General features: G+C 39.4%; 1 protein-coding gene across 1 annotated transcript in view; it reads left to right on the top strand.

Annotated features, from left to right (window-relative positions):
* LOC140236820 (tyrosine-protein kinase SYK-like) overlaps positions 1-18469 on the top strand; it is a 98149-nt gene that overhangs the window by 56035 nt on the left and 23645 nt on the right. Inside the window, exons 5-6 of the mRNA XM_072316757.1 lie at positions 216-354; positions 9314-9416. Coding sequence (XP_072172858.1) covers positions 216-354; positions 9314-9416 — 242 coding nt within the window. The remainder of the gene's footprint in view (positions 1-215; positions 355-9313; positions 9417-18469) is intronic.

The raw sequence follows: 18469 nt of genomic DNA, 5'->3' as shown, positions 1-18469 counted from the left end.
TACTTCAGAAATCTGGTTAAGATGAGCAGTTGAGCTTGTTGGAAACAATTCAAGAAGACCAGACACAGTGACACAATCACTATGGGGCTCACTGACCTCATGATTACACAGACTGCATCCGATTTATATCCTTAAGGGAAAGACGAGACGCAAAAGGTAGATTTGAAGACGGGAAAAAAAATGACATTCTGCCATTTGTCTGTTGTCGCACGCAGGGTTCGTGAGCGGACGGAAGAGGGCAGCTTTGCGCTCTCGCTCTGCTACAACAACTTTGTCTACCACTACAAGATCGACAAGGACTGCACGGGGCAGCTGTCCATCAAGGAGGGCCCAAAGTTTGACAGTCTCATTCAGGTAAATGATGATGATGATGATGATGATGATGATGATGATGATGATGATGATGATGATGATGATGATGATGATGATGATGATGATGATGATGATGATGATGATGATGATGATAATAATAATAATAATAATGAGGTCTTATTTACCCAGGGTAGCCTCTTCAGTGTTGCCACTGCTCTACCAGAGGGCCCTGACTACATTCAAACTTTGTCTTTTTCTTTCTTTCTTTTTTTTTCTTCTGTCAGAGAATCTCTTTCTGCATCCATTTGTTTGTTTGTTGTTTTTTTTGGGGAGCATCTCTCAAAGAATGCATGCATAACTTAAAGCCACTGTTTATCATTGGGAGCAGTGATTAATAAAATGTTTGAGTTATCACATTTGATGCATATATACATAGTTTAGTTGTATCACAAATCATTGTATATTTATACCATATAATACACCTTTATACCATATAAAGATTTCGCCAAAAAAATTGCAATAAAGCCACAAATGAAGGGAGATATCACTAATTTTCTCAATAAACCATAACTGTAAACGGTTTATTCTAAAAATTATTTTATCAAAACTATTGTTCACATTTTGTATATTTAACAATACTTAACATCAATTATACTAATGAACATTTTTCCATTCTAGTTGTTTGTATCCATAACTCACAATTTAGAACTACATTGTTATTTTGAAGCACTAAAGCTGGGCTTTGGTTTCAACTGCAAATGGTAAATAGTGCCTTTAACATTTGACCTGGCCTTAGTTTGTGAACTGCTCTTGGCACCCAACTTGATGGCTAGAGGAGGGTGGGGACTATTTGTGATAAAACATGTCAATCTCTATAAAGTAAGAGAGTGATGGAGAAAGAGAAAAAAGGGGAGAAAAGAGAAATAGAAGAGAGCAAGAGGAAAGAAGAGGAAGGGAGAGAGAGAGAGAGAACAGTAAAAAAAAAAATACAAATATTAATATGATATGAAATAGGCCCTGATATTCCACTTCTCCCTGTGATTAAAAGTGTACAACTTTTAACAGTGTATTTGATCTCTATTCTTCATACTTGATAAACTTAGACCCTGTTGCATAATAAAAGTTGAGACCAAACATAAATCAGAAAATGAAACATAAAGTCTCTGAATGCTCAATGCTGATTGGCTGATACTTGACTTATGCTTGATTTCTGACTTATGTTTTTATTTTGATTCTTTATATGCAACAGGGCCCTCATCTGGGACATTTAATATGATAAGAAATGATAAGAATATAATAGTAAAACACATAAAGCATGGATGTGTGACAATGAAATAAGACCAAAAAGAAGAAGAAGAAGAAAAAGAAGAAGAAGAAGAAAAAGAAAAAAAAGAAGAAGAAGAAGAAGAAGAAGAAATAAATTATGCATCTGCATCTTTGATGGCTAGCCCATCAAATTGTAAACAAACTCCTGAATGGAGTAAAATGTTGCACTCCTGCATGGAGAAGCCATCGGAACCAAGCATCAACACTTAAGCTTCTCCAGTCAGCCCCTGTCTGGATGAGGCTCTGGAAATTAATACGTCCTGTTGACATTCCTTGAGGGACCCCGGGGCCGGGAGATCCACGACCGATTAGGCAAAACGTGCGGTTTTTCCTGCCGCGGCCGACTCCAGGGTCGGGGCGGGTGAAACTTGGGAGATCCAGTGGTAGATCCAGCTAAGATTTCTCGTTTTTTTTTTTTTTCTTTCCTTGAAGTTATGCCTCTTGATGACTTTTCCCCAGCAGAAGTGCCAATTTGACTGTTTATTCCCATTGTCACGCACCATGGGATGTGTTTCCAAGTTCTTTTCTGTCTTACTGTAATTTTTTGTGTCTTTGTATGATTGTCTCTTAGCTCTGTTAAAAGTTCTTGTGGCATCGCTCTAATTGAATTGTCTTTTTTTTTTTTTTTTTTTAGTCTGCGTTTTAGAGGGCATGTGCATTACATTATATGAATAGTTACATTATCGTCGCTGGGACGACAAGACCTGGTATCTACAAAATGTCAAATGTTCAGGAGAGCAAAAAAACATGCAGCCAAAGCACTGTACCAAATCTTTCCTTTGACATACCTTGGAGGCTTCATTTTTGGGGGTAAGACAGCTGGGATTTGGACAAGACGTCACTTAAAGGGGATGGCTAGTAACTGATCAGTAGGAATCAGTGGGAATGCTGAGGGATGATTGTTCCAATCCTTGTGGGATTCATTTAAGAGTACATTATATATCTATTCTTGTGTGAAAATTATTTGCTTCAGAATGGTCTCATATTCAAGTAATGTGCAGTTTAATGCTTTCAGGTAAGCGTCCCTGGTCAGTGACGGGGCATTAATCTGCACATTACTTGAATACGAGACCGTTCTGAAGCAAATAATTTTCACACAACAGTATATATATATATATATAATGTACTCTTAAATGAATCCCACAAGGATTGGAACAATCATCCCTCAGCATTCCCACTGATTCCCACTGATCGGTTACTAGCCATCCCCTTTAACTGATGATCTGACCATAAATCCAATAAAGTCATTTTCACCAAAATTTGAGATACAAGCACTTGCCACCCCAGTGATGATCATAATTTTTTTTTTTTTTTTTTTTTTTGGGGGGGGGGGGGAGATGGGGGAATATGGGAGAGAAATGGTGGAAAGAAAAATGTAGAATATTGAGGATTTGCCAATCTGTACCAAGAGTTTCCTTTTGGTGTGCTCTTCACTTGCAACAGAGAGGGATCCCGCTTGTTGCCTTTCATTATTTTGGTGGCTCAATCAAAAATAGATAAATAAATAAATACATAAAGTATATGGTAACTTTGCTGAGCAAGCTGTAAAATGATGTTCACATGAATGAAGAAAAACTCCAGTAATACCAGAGACACTACTGACCAGGCAGGTCAGATTTTTTAAACTGGAAAATATTCTGAACTCGATGCCGGTAATATACATGTAGATTCTTAAAGAGAAAATGTGTAGAACACATTGTAGCACACCTTGTATTATCAAAGAGAATATTACAATGCTATAGCCATGGAGGATTTCTCACCACTTTCCTCACCAAATTTTTACCAACAATGGCAGTGCTATCCTCATATGGCATGATATGAGCAGGTGATACCATTTGCTGAGCAGTATAATTTCATGTGGGTGAAACTACAAGGGGTTAGAACCATTCACCCGTTTTTTGGACGTCCAGTGAAAGATACCCACCATGTCTGATTTAAATCGCTCTCTGCTGTAGTCTAGGAGTGAAAAGGGATCAGTCAATGATGTGTAGACCTCCTTCACACCGGGCCAGCATCTCATGTGCTATCGGACAGGCAGAGGCTTCCCCTCTTTAGTACCAGAGGGGATAATCTGACAACACATTACAACGTTTTGCTCAGTTGTTCTTGAACCGGGCTTGAACCAAGGACCTCTTGTGCTTGTGCGGCGGTCATGCCATCGACCGAGTCATTTTTTCCACCTTAAGAACAGTAGCTAATTGCATAGAAAAACAATTTGTGTAGTTGAGATTTTCCAGCCTCCAGATTATTAATAACGTGACATGAGAATTGTTTGTCAACTTCGCTTTGGTCAATTCTCTTTGAATTTTACATCTCCCATCTTATGTAAACGAGAATGCCTCATGGAGCTCAAGCACCCCCCATTTTTTATGCCTCCGCCACGAAGTGGTGCCGGAGGCATTATGTTTTCGGGTTGTCCATCCGTCCGTCCGTCCGTACGTCCGTACGTACGTCCGTACGTACGTCTGTACGTCCGTCCGTCCGCTTTCGTTTACGCGATAACTTGAGTAATATTTACTGGATTTTTACCAAACTTGGTCCAAGTATGAAGTATGATAGGGCAATTATTTGATTAGATTTTGGGTGAAATCGGCTAAAGGTCAAAGGTCAAGGTCAAATCAAGAAATTGTATCCGTTTACGCGATAACTCAAGACTGGATGGAGCAAATTTCACCAAACTTTGTTGGAGGATGATGTATGATGGGATAATTACTTCATTAGTTTTTCAGTGAAATCGGACAGAGGTCAAAGGTCAAAGATCAAGGTCAAATCCTAGAATTTATCTGTTTACGTGATAACTCAAAACTGGATGAAGCAGCTTTCACCAAACTTGGTCCAAGGATGATGTATGATGGGACAATTAGTTGAGTAGATTTTAGTGACATTGGCAAGAGGTCAAAGGTCAAAAGGTCAAGGTCAACTGCTACAAATGTTGCAATTTCCCCCATATCTATGCAATGCCCGAAGGTATTTTCTTGAAACTTGGTGTGGATATGTACTACTGCGTAAAGATTCTCCAGAGAGAGTTTCATGTCATAAGGTTAAAGGTCAAAAGGTCAAAGGTTAGGTGAAAATGTTGCAATATTACTTTTCTCGCAAATGGTTCAATGTATCTTCGTGGAACTTGGTCCATATGCATGTACTGTCTGGCAGGGATTATCTAGGGAATTTAGGGGTCATGGGTCAATAGTCAGGGGGTCAAAGGTCAAGGTCAACTCCTCAAAATTTTACTATTTCCCTCATATACTACATGTAGTATATGCAATGCTTGCATTATTAGTTTCAAAACTTAATACATGCATTACCTAATGGAGATTCTCCGGGAAATTTCCAGCCAGAAGGTCAAAGGTCAAAGGTTAAGGGTCAAAGGCCAGGTTTCAATGCCCCCCCCCCCAAAAAAAAAAAAAAAATCTATTTTGTACCGTCATCACACTCTTTCTTTGTACCTTGGAAATTACTCAATGCATAAACTTCCCAAAAATTCCCCAAATATGTGTACCTGCACTCTTAGAAAATTAAAGCAAACCCAGTTCAAGACATTTCTGACAAACCTGTCATTTCAATATTTTGCCAGTTATGTGAAACTGTCATGGATCACACATTGTGAAGACATTGTACTATACGCCTGTTGGGAGAATCATGCATTATGGCGGAGGCATCAGTCGCCATAGCGACATTTCTAGTTTCTTTTTATTTCTTTTATTTCAGAAAAATAAAGAGAGGGTGCGCGCCTGGTGCGCCCCCTCTGGATCCGCCACGGACATGTATCACTTCTAGTCAGTGTACTAACATCCATTCCACTGTAGCCTTTTCAAAGGTCCTCTCTTAATTGTTAACATCAAATTGCAAGGGGAGCCTGCTGATGCCAAACAGGGGCCTTTTGAGATCCGTGATGTGAATGTTGGTCATGAGCCAGGAGAAATTGCAAAAATCAGCTCCCAGCGAATAATTTGGACGCTGAATGATTCAGGTTGCCACTTTGAGCAATGGATTTCAAACGGTGGTAAAATCAAGAGATTTGAATGGGGAGACCTCTCAAAGGCCCTCTCCCTGGGGATTACCCCTCGCTGGGGGCTTGACTCTGCCTCATGAGACAGCTCTCAGCTCACTTCTCTTGATGCTACTGCAGTGACGAGCCCTTAAAACAAAGGCTAATTTCATCACACCACCCTCCTGCCATCTTTCATTAAAGTTTAGACTGCTGCAGTAGTGTGCATGCACCTGTGACCATGTCTTTTCTTTTCTCAAAGACACCTTGTGTTTTTGTCCAGCGAGGGTAATCTGGGTTTCACCAAATATTTGTTTGCTGTTTTTGTTTTGCCGCTAGGCTGCATACAATGTCTCTCTTCATTTTGATTTGTCATTTACCACAATACCACAGAGTGGAAGGATGGGACGATAATACAGAGGGTGGTGCATGTTACATTTAATGAGATGATAGACGTGGGCAGTTAAAAAGGAGGGTATGTATTTTGGAGGTGGAGGTGTCTTTAACAATGAGAACACCCGGGCACATTGTGACAAACACGTATTGTGGATGACCAAGCCAAGGTCAGGCTCTAGGGGAGATCTGCAGCCATCAGAGGGAAGATCAGGGGAGATGGTAGCTATTCCCTCCACCCCCTTCCCCACCCTCCTCTCTCCCGATAGCCGGCGAGTCGGTGACAATGAGACAGGGGCGGAGCAGACAAGGAGGATGAGATCGGGGTGGGAGATGGCGCTGATTGTCAAGATGTTTGCGTCTGTGGAGGAGGAGGAGGGACGAATCATCGCCGCGACAAATGGGTGGGGTGTCGGGTGATGAGGATTTGTGAAGGGAGGGAAGATCTTCTTGTTTTGCTGTGAATAGTCTAGGTATGGGATAGCTCTTCTGGAAAAAGGGACACACACAAAAAAAAATTGAGGGAAATGACCTTAAAATACACTTTCACGTTACATGTTTTCTGGTGCATCCATTAGGAAATCCAGCTTTCACAGTTGTTATCCAAGTCTTTTGAAATACCCACCTCTTTTGAATTGTTTAAAGATCAAAAGCACTCTCTGAATTTGAAAGGGTTATTTTGTTTTGAAGTCATCTCTTTGCAGGATAGGCATTTAGAAATTTTTGTGCTCATAATACCATCTTATCATGATTGATTATGTTCATCTCCTTTACCATCTTTATCTCATATTAAACTTTCGTGAGTAGAGTGACTTCAGTCAGACAGTATGTAGCCTTTTGTCAAGGCCCTCTCGCTGTAATGGGTGAGCGAAGCGAGCCCAGCCGAGCGCGCCAGCGCGAGGGCCTTTTGAGATCTGCTTCACACATTATTATTCATGACACGTGAACCCTTCTGAATACTCATTTTAATGGCTTCCGGTCAACCAATGGAATGGCGCGCTCCCCGCATCCTCAGCCTTGGTGGTCATGCCTGTTCGCATGCATCACTGACCACCCGAGGAGGTCTGCCACGGAACTCTACACACTCTGTGTGTAGAGTTCTGTGAGGTCTGCGGCAGCGGCGTGCATTCGCTCTATTCAAATCGGGTTCGAGCAGACAGACACGCTGATTGGACCCCGACTTTTGCTCCCGAAATCGGGGAGCAAAAGTCGGTAATTCAAAGGGCTAACAAAAGGATGCGAAGCAGATCTCAAAAGGCCCTCGCGCAACCCCACTCAGCTGGGCTCTCTTCACCATACAGCGAGAGGGCCTTGACAAAAGGCTAGACAGTATGTGGTATAGAAGCACATTGATCCCTAGCTACTGGTATACATTTGCTTCTTGTAACTGCCTGAAAAGTTTTGTAGACACCAAATGAGGGTAGTATAATCATGTTGTCACCATATGTTTGGCATTCCGAGATGTTCGGTTTCAGGTGAAAGGACAGGTTTCAAAAAATGTGTATCATTCTGATGAGTTGTATGTGAGCTTATGCAATATTAAGTTCACTCACTATTCAAAGTCTTGAACATAATATCATGAGGGAGGATAATAAATCCATTTGTATTCTGGTCCTAGTTTTTTCTCAAATCAGAGCCATACCTGTACATTAAAAAAAAAATGAGGGGAAAAAAAAGAAGAAGAAATGACTCCAGGCTTGGTTTAATAGGGCCTCAACTCCTACTACCGGAGTTAATCCATTTATTCACTGTCAATATTAGAGACCAAGAGAGTGGGATTATTCATCCTGTGTGCCCAAAGGTGGGTGTGGGCCCAATACAAATGACAAGAGAAGAAGATAGTCCTCATGTACAAGTACTGCCCTTGTACATGTGCCAAAAGGTGCTCTTAGCGAGCAATAAAACGTTATTACTCTTATCCCCCTCTTAATGAAAGTTGCGGCAGGTGGTTTGTCGTCTTCGTTGGATGAGAGGGGTTAGAGGGGGATATGTTTTGAAATATGAGATGTTCCAGGCTCCTGCAGCCTTGAAAGGGTGGTGCACAGACTGGCAAGGCGATACCCCTGGAAAGAGACTGAGGGAGAGTGAAAAGGGGGGAAAAAGATTATCTTGATATTGTTAAGGGCTGATGTTCGTGACCTGCCCTGCAAAAGAAGTTAGCCATTGACCTCTAGGTGGCACGAAAGCTGTAAAAGGTTGATTTTTTTTTCACTCCCTCTCCCTCTCTGTCTCATTATCTCTCTGTCTCTCTCTTTCATTTTCTCTCTATAACCCATTCCCTTTCGGATTCTGAACTTTTCTGTAGACTCAGCACATGACCAACCATGTTACGGTAGACGCTGAGTTAAATCATGATGCACAACTCATAGTTGGAGATCCAGAAGGACGCTAAGATGAACTCCATAGATTTTTGAACAGTTCTAGCCACCCCATTCATTCTCTGCTGCTGATTTTTGTTGTTGTTGTTGTTGAAGTACTTTTTTAATCTGCTTTTTTAAAAATAAGTTAGTGTGAAAGGGAATAATGATAGTATTGTTACCGTAACAGGGCAGGCATAGTGTGATCCCCCACATCTAGCCAGATTCTTAAAGCTACGCACTCTTTTGGATCTCATCACCATCTCTGACCTGTGGCTGTGTTCAAGCGCTCAAAAAAGAACCGAACCGTACTGTATGTATACCATGCCAAATTGGGAGAGTTCAAGCGTTCTGTGGAGCTGATTTTAGTATGCCTCATGAGTGATTTCTGGACTCGAGTCAGAGGGGTCACACATTTTTTAGCAGCACACTACACACAGACACCCCTAACTAAGAGAATCACACCTTTGTAGCGTATTAAGAACACTCGTCTCATGTCAACAACTTCTGGTACAGTACGCTTCTGGACCAGTTTGCATTGGAGAACTCGATGGCATGGTATGAGACAGTGCAGCACGCTTATGGAGCACATTGGGAAGTGGTCCACTTTGGCATGGTATGGTACTGTACATTAGGCTTGGGAGCGTTCGAGGGCTCCTCTTGGATGGGTATGGTACGGGACTTAAGAGAGCGCTGGAACACACCCTATGTCTTTTCTTTAATTCAGTCAGTCATATGGATATGTCTACATGTGATTAACACTATAACAGTGAAGATTTTAGTAACTTAATTTAAAAAAAAACAATAACAATATGACAACACTTAGCAGACTAGCAGTGTAGAGGCTGAAGCTGGGGCTGAGGATCAAATTTGGGGGTGGAGAGTTCTTGCTGAATCTTCAGTGCTTTTTGTTTCCTTTATTTGTATGTCCTGCCAGATGGTTGACCACTACACACTCAAGAAGGATGGCCTCTTGTGCTGCCTGTTGGTTCCCTGCAATGATATGACCAGGGAGAAGAACCAGAAGAGGAGACATTCAGGTAACTATGGCAACATCCTCGAAGCACGCCATCATGAGTTTGGCGGCTGCCTAATCATTTTAATCCCCTTACTGCCTCCAGGCCATTCCCAAACACTAAACCTCTATATGTTGAGGGATTATTCACACAAACATGACATGATATGGTGCTCATTATTTTCTCACTTTTCACAAACACGTTTCATATTGTCTAAACACACCAGTCTTGACATCAGCAAGCTTAATAGAGTCTTCACTAAGATCATCTTTTGCCCATCATCGTTAACATTCACACAGCGAGGTGCCATTGATGCTGTACTTTCCCATTGATATTTGTAGATATGTAGATTTGAAGTATTTTCAAAATATAAGCAAAAGCCATAAACATCTTTTGACAGGACGCCATCTGTTGCCTACATATCGTCGGTTGAGAATAATAAGGGCGTTAAGTTGCCTCTAAATCCATAGTGTTCGGGACAACTTAACGCCCTTCTCATTCTCAACAGACGATATAGTCTCAAATCTGTTGTTCAGGTGCTGATTGTATGTTAGAGGTGTTTTTGATGCTGCACTGATACCTTTTAATAAACAGAATATGGTCGGCGAGCAACATTAGATGGTTCTCACACAGTGTATACTGGCAATCACATGATATTACAAGGTCCGCAGTGACATTGTTTAAACCTGGCACCGTGCCTTCAGCTGCTTACCCAACCCATGCTTGCTCCTTTCTGTCTCAATAATAACATTAGACCCATATCACATCATGGCCTACAGGCTTTTATCAATAGCTTGTCATACCGTCACAAGTTCTCAGCTTCAACATGTACATAACAGTAGATGTACTGTGCTTAGACTCAGCACGCAGTGTGGCTGTATAGACTGCAACTGCGATGTCATCAGATTTTTCCTTGACTACAACGTATCGCACATTTCCCTAGTACTATTGCAAATTTTCCTGTACACCTCTAGATGTATTTACAGTGGTATGCAGACAAAGAGCAGTCTTTGCATGTCACCACAAAGGCCTGATGAAGTCTCCTAGCATTTATTATACAGATATTGACTGGTACGGGGTGGAATATAACATTCTTTGGACCGCCAGGGAGTTATATTTTCCCAAGGGAAAATATGATCACGAGGGAAAATATAACTCCCTGGCGTTCCAAAGATTGTTACATTCCACCCCCTACCAGTCGATATCTGTTATATTAGATGGCCTTGCCCTTGATTATGCTTTACAGAAGAGCCTACACTAACGACGCATAGCATAAGCGTATACTTTAGTACGCTCATGTTAGCCCGACCAGACGCTGTGTGCGCGCTGTCGCGATTTTGTACAGTGTAGCGGCGCGGCGACTGAGCTGTCTGTGTAGTTAGGCTTATGTCCTCTAACGACAGCAGGCCCTAAACGTAGGCTCAAGTCCAGTAACGACGCTTTATAAAATTATAGTTACGCTTTATAGTAATAGGCTCAGGTCCAAAAGATCAGCAGATGTTAAAAAGGGTCAACGCCTACTCACAAAACAATTCTAATTTTACTCTTAGTCTTAGGCCTAACGTTATGGCCTACTGTAGGCCTACTGGGCAATTTTTATCATTTGACATTTGTTTCGTAGTAGGTTACCTACAGGTAGATTCTAATGTTTGTTAAATGTTAGGCCTAATTTAGATCTAGAATCTACACGGTCTAACGTTACGTAAGTCTAGCGTCTAACTCGTTAAGTCTAGAGTTAGCCTAGTGTCTACATCACATGCGTCCAAATCGGCTCCCCATGCCCAGTGCATCATCTTTTCTACCCTGTGATTTTTAGTCAATTTGTCTTGTGCCAGGACCGGTATGCGTTAGACGTAACAACGTTAATAGGCCTACCATCTGTCATCAGGAATCTGCAGCAATATCACAATCAGTCTTCTTTTTCCTCTGTTGCAGAGATGAACATTGTAGAAACACAGTGATTTGCAAACCAGACTGCTCGGTGTCGTAGTCCTCCTTGTTCGATGTAACGTTAGGCCTAACAGTTGGATCTAGTCTAAGTTACGTCAATGTACAATAAAGATGAATGAATTGCCGTCGTTCGCTAAGAACTGAACTGAACAAAATGTCTCTAGACTATTAACTCGCTTGTTTTAGGACATGTTTAGTGGAGTTAGAATCCTTATCCTCCAAAATCTTATCGAACTCGTCGTCGTTTATAGACAAAACGGGGTTCCATTTTGAAGTGTGAGTCCAAACTTCGCGGGCCGAGTGTGATACGTGCATACGTAAACGGTAAACGTAAGCGCCGTGCCGTCTACTCGTACTCTCTCACGTATCGTGGATGGGGGGGGGGGGGGGGGGGACACATTATATCGATCCAGACTGCAGTTATCAATAGTAATCGTTTGCTCGCCCCAGTTACCGACGTGGTCCCACACCCTCATATTGGTGTAATTGTTCCTATTTCAACCGTAAGAGGGCGACACACATGGAAAAATATATTCATTTGACCAGTTGGTGAAATATAACGAGCTGGGAAAATATAACATTTACGATCCTCGCAAACAGTATCATGTGACGAGCTCTCGACCAATCACATACCAGAAACTGTCTAAGCCATCTAATATATTCTGATGTTAGCATCATCAAATTTTGCCAATCTCTGAGCTTCTCAGATGATGAATGATTTGTCCAACTTTAATATTCAACAGCCTACCACAGAAACTGCAAGAGAGCCTGCCACGAGATATTTCTATTTAATTTTTGTTTTGAATAAAATCGCTTTTGGAGTTTCAGATGCAATCAAGCAAGAATAAAGCATGTATGAAAACACAATTTCCAATGTAAAACACTGTAGCAACACCCTTTGTAAAATAAAAAAAACTTGAAATCTTTATTTCACATATACTTTGAATTTCAAAAATTCATGCTATAGAAAGGTAAGATATAGATCCTTGATAATGGAACATAGAATATCTTATCTTGAGTCAAATTACTGTATTCTGCAATTCTATTAGTTTGTTTAGCTCAAAAATCTATGACTTCATCAGGGTCATGCGGTGACAAGTTACCTATGTGTCCTTTGCAACAGATCATATTTTGTTTATTTTGTGCCACTCTAAAAAGCTTCTGTCTATAAATGTGTATAAAACTTTTGTGCTATTCCTAGAAAGTAGTGTGTACGTATTGCATGGCTGTTCCTAGTACATGTTCGCTAGTGAAGCAGCCCCACGAAAAAATGCGTCTTGCTCTTCCTGGCTGGCATTTGTATTGCAAAGCGGTCACAGATTGTCAATTGCGGTTTTAAGTGCATGAAAATTATTTGGACGGCCAGAATGTCTTCTTCCCCTGACATTGTATGTACAATATATCAAGAGTTTATCTGCAAAAGGGGCTAAATCCACTTTAAGTATTTTCGAGAAAATTGGTTTGTTTGTGAGAATTTGTGCACAAGTGTATGGAAAATCTAGATCTAATTTTGCAATAATTTCTATTCAAATGGTTGTCTGGAGCTGAAATTTTTACTGTAACTAACTCAAATGTTATTATGTGCAGTGATGCTAATAACTCAATTTTCATCAAAAATGGATCTTGCCCCTTTTGCAAATAAGCTCTTCATATCTTGAATGGATTAATTTGTCTCCGTGTGCATACTAAATTATGTAGGTTTTGTTGTCATGTTTTGTGTCCTTCAACCTCTGTCTGACATTTGACATAAAGAATGTGATGAAAATTGATTTTTGTTTTTCTTGTTGAAACAACACAGTTAAGGTCAAGGACATCATTCACTTTAAGATACTTTTGGATAGTATGAAGGACGTTATAAAGTGTGAAATGAATGCTTCGGAAATAAACTAAGGCAATTTTTAACTTTTACAGTCAGAGGGTTGCTACTATGAAAGAGGAACATAAACATAGGTTTTTCTTCATGTGTGCAGGTGCTGGAAAACATCAAAACACTTTAAAAGAGATGTGGTGGTACCGGTATATAAAATGTGTATCTCCCCACATCTTGCTAAATAATGTTTAGAATGTCATATATGAGAATACCATGTTGATACCTCAGCAGGTGTCTACTCGTTACGGTGTCTTGTAGTTTTGTGAACAGCAGCAACAGTTGTCCCCACCCCCCCCCCCCCATGCCTCTGCCATCATTTGATTTTTTTTTTCTTAGTTATCCTTTTTTTTTTTGTGCTAATCTACCTCAGAATCTAAGACAACTTACCAACATTGCATTTTTATTCATACTGGTGTAGTTTAAGCAAACGTGAAACTTAGTACTGTTGCAATTGTATATTATTCTTTCTATTATACATGTAGTCTTTCTTTTTTTGTGAGCACATAGAGATATACAGTCACACTGTATGTTATGTGCTATACCAAGCGTTGCTGGTTATTATCATCGATATTATTATTACACTTTGCAAATGTAGGGAAATGGGCCAAAAATCACACCGATGTGAGCATAGTGAGTTTAGGTAGTAGTCTCGGTGGTCGATTAGTCTCTTGTCAAGACCTTGAGGGAGCATTTATTTGGAACCTAAACCAAAAGAATCATAGTCATGGTAAACTGCCTATTCGACAACCACAACAACAACAACAAATGAATGTAAGGCATCGCTGTGTATGACAAGAGCAGGTGTTAAGTTTAATAACCTGAAATGAACGGTGAAGTATTTTCAGATCAATTGAAAATGTAGACAATGGCAATTGAATATCAATGTAATACATGTAATACACCACAAAATTGGTTTTATTTTCTTTCTCGAATGTTGTACGTCTGGTTTATTTAAATTGTGATGTGACTGCTTCCTTTCCTGTTTCCCTGTTTTTATTTTTAGATGAAGTTGATGCAAAAGTCGGTAGGTTTTATCCATGTTTGCTGTGTAATCTGGCTCCAGAGGTTTTCTTGTCTCCTCTCATTATTTCTCTGTAGTTTTAGTAAGAATGTGTTTTATGAAGAACACTCTACACAAATTATCCAAACTTCACTTCTGTCACATATAATATTGTGTGTGTGTGCTTGTGTGCCATGTATTATATTAAAGGTTTATAAATGAAACCCAAATATATGTACATAGGATGTTGATAGAGGGAATGTGCACAGGAGTGTTTGATAGTAGAACACATCAGCGAAGTTTGAGAAAAATCAAGAAAATATGTTTAAAAGTGATCAAGTTTTGGTGCTGCCACTGCTGGATGAGAAGACTAAAACATTTTGTGATGTCACACATGAACAATATAAGGAAAATACAAAGAAAATTCAACATGTTTTAATTTTTATTTACTGAAAGAGCACTTGACTTTACCTCTTTCAGGGAGTGGGGGAATAATGTTACCTTTACCTTATGTCAGTACCAAGTCAAGGGAATGTGCACTTTTCAAATGTTAGAAAGTAAAACTTTATGGAATTCTCTTTAATGTCTTTTTTTTTCATATCATTGTCCATATAGAATGTTGTACATGTAGTCTTCTCAACCAGTGATGGTGGCAACAAACACTTAAAGATTTTTTTACTTTTTAACACATCGTTCTGATTTGGCTCAAACTTTGCTGATCAATGTGTTCTGAGTATTGCTGCATTTGCTCTATCCACATTTAGTAGTATATTTGGATTTCTTTCCCCTGGAATGTATGTGAGCCGTGACCACATTACCCTGATGAAATTGCTGACGTTAAAGCTGAGATAACTCATGAAGTAAAGTGACATGGCTGGAAAAAAACAACAAAACAGACAAACAAAGAGACAAATATGATATTAGTTCAAATACTGAACAGCTCAAAAGCTTAATTGCAACTGGCCATAATTTCAGCATTTGTGATGATTTGATATTCAAGATTTGGGTATTTTTATGGAGTGTGTATTTGGCATGTCTTAAGTGATCCAAAAGTGAATAAATTCCTTGTCTACCCAGCAAGCTTGACCAAATACATATAGTAAGAGTCAAAAGAGTGTTTACCTTTGACTGGTTTCTAACGTCAAAGTGATAGGCTTTGAGAAGTGGGATTACATCGTACCCATACGGACTGGTCACATAAAGTTTGGAGTCAAGAGAATTTAAAAGTTCTTAAAGCATTAAAAAGAAAAAAAAAGTCAGTGTTTGGAAACAATATCAGGGTTTTGTGATGACGGATCACATACTAAGAAAAAGAAGTGTGGTAGAGGATTATATAGTAATAGTGTGTGCTGTGCTCCTGAGCTGTAAACTGCTCTGTGTTTGATATCCAAAAGTTTGCTGTATTTAAGTTTTTTTCCTACCATATGTTTAGGAATTATGCTTCTGTTCTTTTGTGCTTATCTTTTCACCCAAATTCTTAATTTCCAATGTTTCTGCTTGCTTGGATATGTTGATTTTTCTAGCCAAACTATAGCGTTAAAGTATCCACAGTGTAAATTCATAAAGGGTCTCTTGGGCAAAGGGGGTGGAGTTAGAAGGGTATTTAGCTTTTAGTGATTTTTATTGTATTGGGGTCTTTTGATACATAACTCAAAGATTTAACATTATTTCTTGTTTAAAGTTAATGGTGACAGTTCTTGTTAAACACTAACATGGCGACAAAAAAAAAGTGAAAATGTGTACGGACCAAATCGACTCAATAAAATGAAGCAAGAATGAGCATTAAGCCCACTATAAAAGATAACACTAAAACACTGTTTCAAAGAGGAAGACAGAGAAAATAATTCCAACAGATAAAGAGCACAGTGTTTAGAGGGAAAAGATTATTGAAGCTCTTCCATCCTGATGATCCTAGTGATCAAATACAATCAGACATGTTCAGTGTCAGTAATAGGTATTTCTCAGAGTTAAGAAGGCTTGGTGTTGTTAATATATCATTTTGTGCAGTGTTCAATGATATGTAAACCTTGATATCTCCCCCCCCCCCCCTTAAATGGGTGTTTTATATCTGTTTTAACAGGTGGGCAGAGGTGGCATGCTATTACAATGTACTTTTAAGTGCAAATGACTGGTTTTATAGCCTAGAGTGTGTGGGAATCCCAAAGCCCATGTGAACCCCTATCTCTGACAGCTTAAGCCTTGAATTAAAATGTACATTTATTTGCTTTAATGTGTGTGACTGAGTACCAGCATGTGTACATTGTATTTGTGATAGAGGCTGTAACTTTTTATCAGTGTGCATGTTTTATAAACTTTGCACTCCACACTGCACTCAGCGAGTTGGGTAGGCAGTTCACTCGTTTTCAAAGTGGCAAAATGCATTTTATAAGCTTGCTCGATGTGACAATTTATGGAATTCATCATTCATAAGGATTACTTGAATAGTCATAGCATCCCAGATACATATCTTGGTGAAAACGAAGACCAACATGCCCTGTTGGTACAAATTACCTTTTTTCTGATCATGTGCAAAGTGGAACCCCCGTACTGGCTCACTAGCCAAGTGCTGTATCGTCACTGGGGCGACAAGACCTTGTATGTACAAAATGTCAAATCTTCAGGAGCGCAAAAAAAAAAAAAAAAAAATACATGGCAGCCAAAGCACTATATCAAATGGGATAGCCTTTCATTTGACATGCCATGGTGGCCTCATTTTGGGGTTAAGAAAGCTAGGATTTGGATAAGACATCACTGACTGATTATCTGGCCATTAATCAAAGAAAGTCATTTTCATCAAAATTTTAGATACAAGGTCTTGTCACCCCAGCGATGATGTGTATATCCTTATATGACAGAATTAAACAGTATGATGGAATATGTGAAGAGTTGACCTGTAAATTAGTAAAGCAAATTGAGGAATTTTTAAGACATGCCCATTTTGAGGACACAGTGGCAATGGTCACATATCACATCAATATGCAAATTAGATGACGTGATGATGTCATCACCTAAAGTACAGTATACAGTACCTCCCACCAACCTGCACCCAAATCTTTTACTAGCTTGTGTAGAATTTCCTCCCCCATATGCAAATACAATAGTCAATTGGTACATATACACAGTATAACTGTAGTGGTGTTTTGCTTAGAAATGATTAGTGCCTCTGTTTTTCCGTCATTCAAAATATTCAGTTGGAGATCAGAATTTTTTAGATAAAAGTTTGTTTGTAAAAGCTGGAGTCTGCACTTTTTCTTCTCTATTTTAACCCATGTGAGAAAAAAAAACGGTATGCATAACAAAAAATACAGACATTCAAAACGTGAACTTTTATTCACATATATCCTACATTCCCTCCTATGGCTCTTTTCATTCAGACAAACACAAACTTGCATCAAATCCACACATAATCCATGCACTCAATTTACCTATTCAACAAACTGTCCTCAGTTGAAGTATCCTCGGTTGGTGGTGGTACATTGTACACAGCAAGTTGATGTGTGGACGTTAAAGGGACTGTACAGTACTGGTTGAGGTAGAGATTCATGTTTTGAACATTTCTAAGTGAGATAATGAAAAGCCTCTTATGAAATATGAAAGAGCATGTAATTTTAAGAAGGATTCAACGTTTATTTGATGAAAATTGGTTTTCAAATGGCTGAGATATCCAAAAAAGTTCTAATAATAAAAGGCGACATGCCCCAACTTTATTAGTATCTCTTTGTTTCACCTTGTTTTTGGATATCTCAGCCATTTCAAAACCGATTTTCATCGAATAAACTTTTGATACCCCTTACAACTGCATGCTCTTTGACATCTCATAGAGTGGTTTCTGAATATCTCACAAAACGTTAAAAGCTAAATCTTCACCTCGACCAGAACTGTACGCACCCTTTAAATTATAATTATACCGTTAAAGTGATTATTTTCATGTGAGTAATTTTTTGCGCTTGGCCAGGTAAGATAGTTTCGTGTGTCTTTATTCCGCGGAATGAAGACATAAACTACTGGAACGTATGGCAAGCAAACATATTAATAGTGCGCTTTTAGGTATTTACGAAAGTCTATGCATGATAGGGTGCTAGTTAAAATTGGGTATATGTCCTTGTAAGTGGGTAAGATTTGAGTGAACATCTCGTAAAGTTTGTGATAGGTTTTTTTTTTTCCCCTTTTGAATCAGATGCTTTGGTTAATGGGTCAATTCTGCTTTCTTTTTTACCATTTGGGATTACTGAGCAGTGGGAATTTTTTGTGATTAAT

The sequence above is a fragment of the Diadema setosum genome, chromosome 13 (assembly GCF_964275005.1).
Source record: "Diadema setosum chromosome 13, eeDiaSeto1, whole genome shotgun sequence".
NCBI lineage: Eukaryota > Metazoa > Echinodermata > Echinoidea > Diadematoida > Diadematidae > Diadema > Diadema setosum.
Note: the sequence above shows the minus strand (reverse complement) of the source record. Positions and strands in the feature narration are given on the sequence as shown.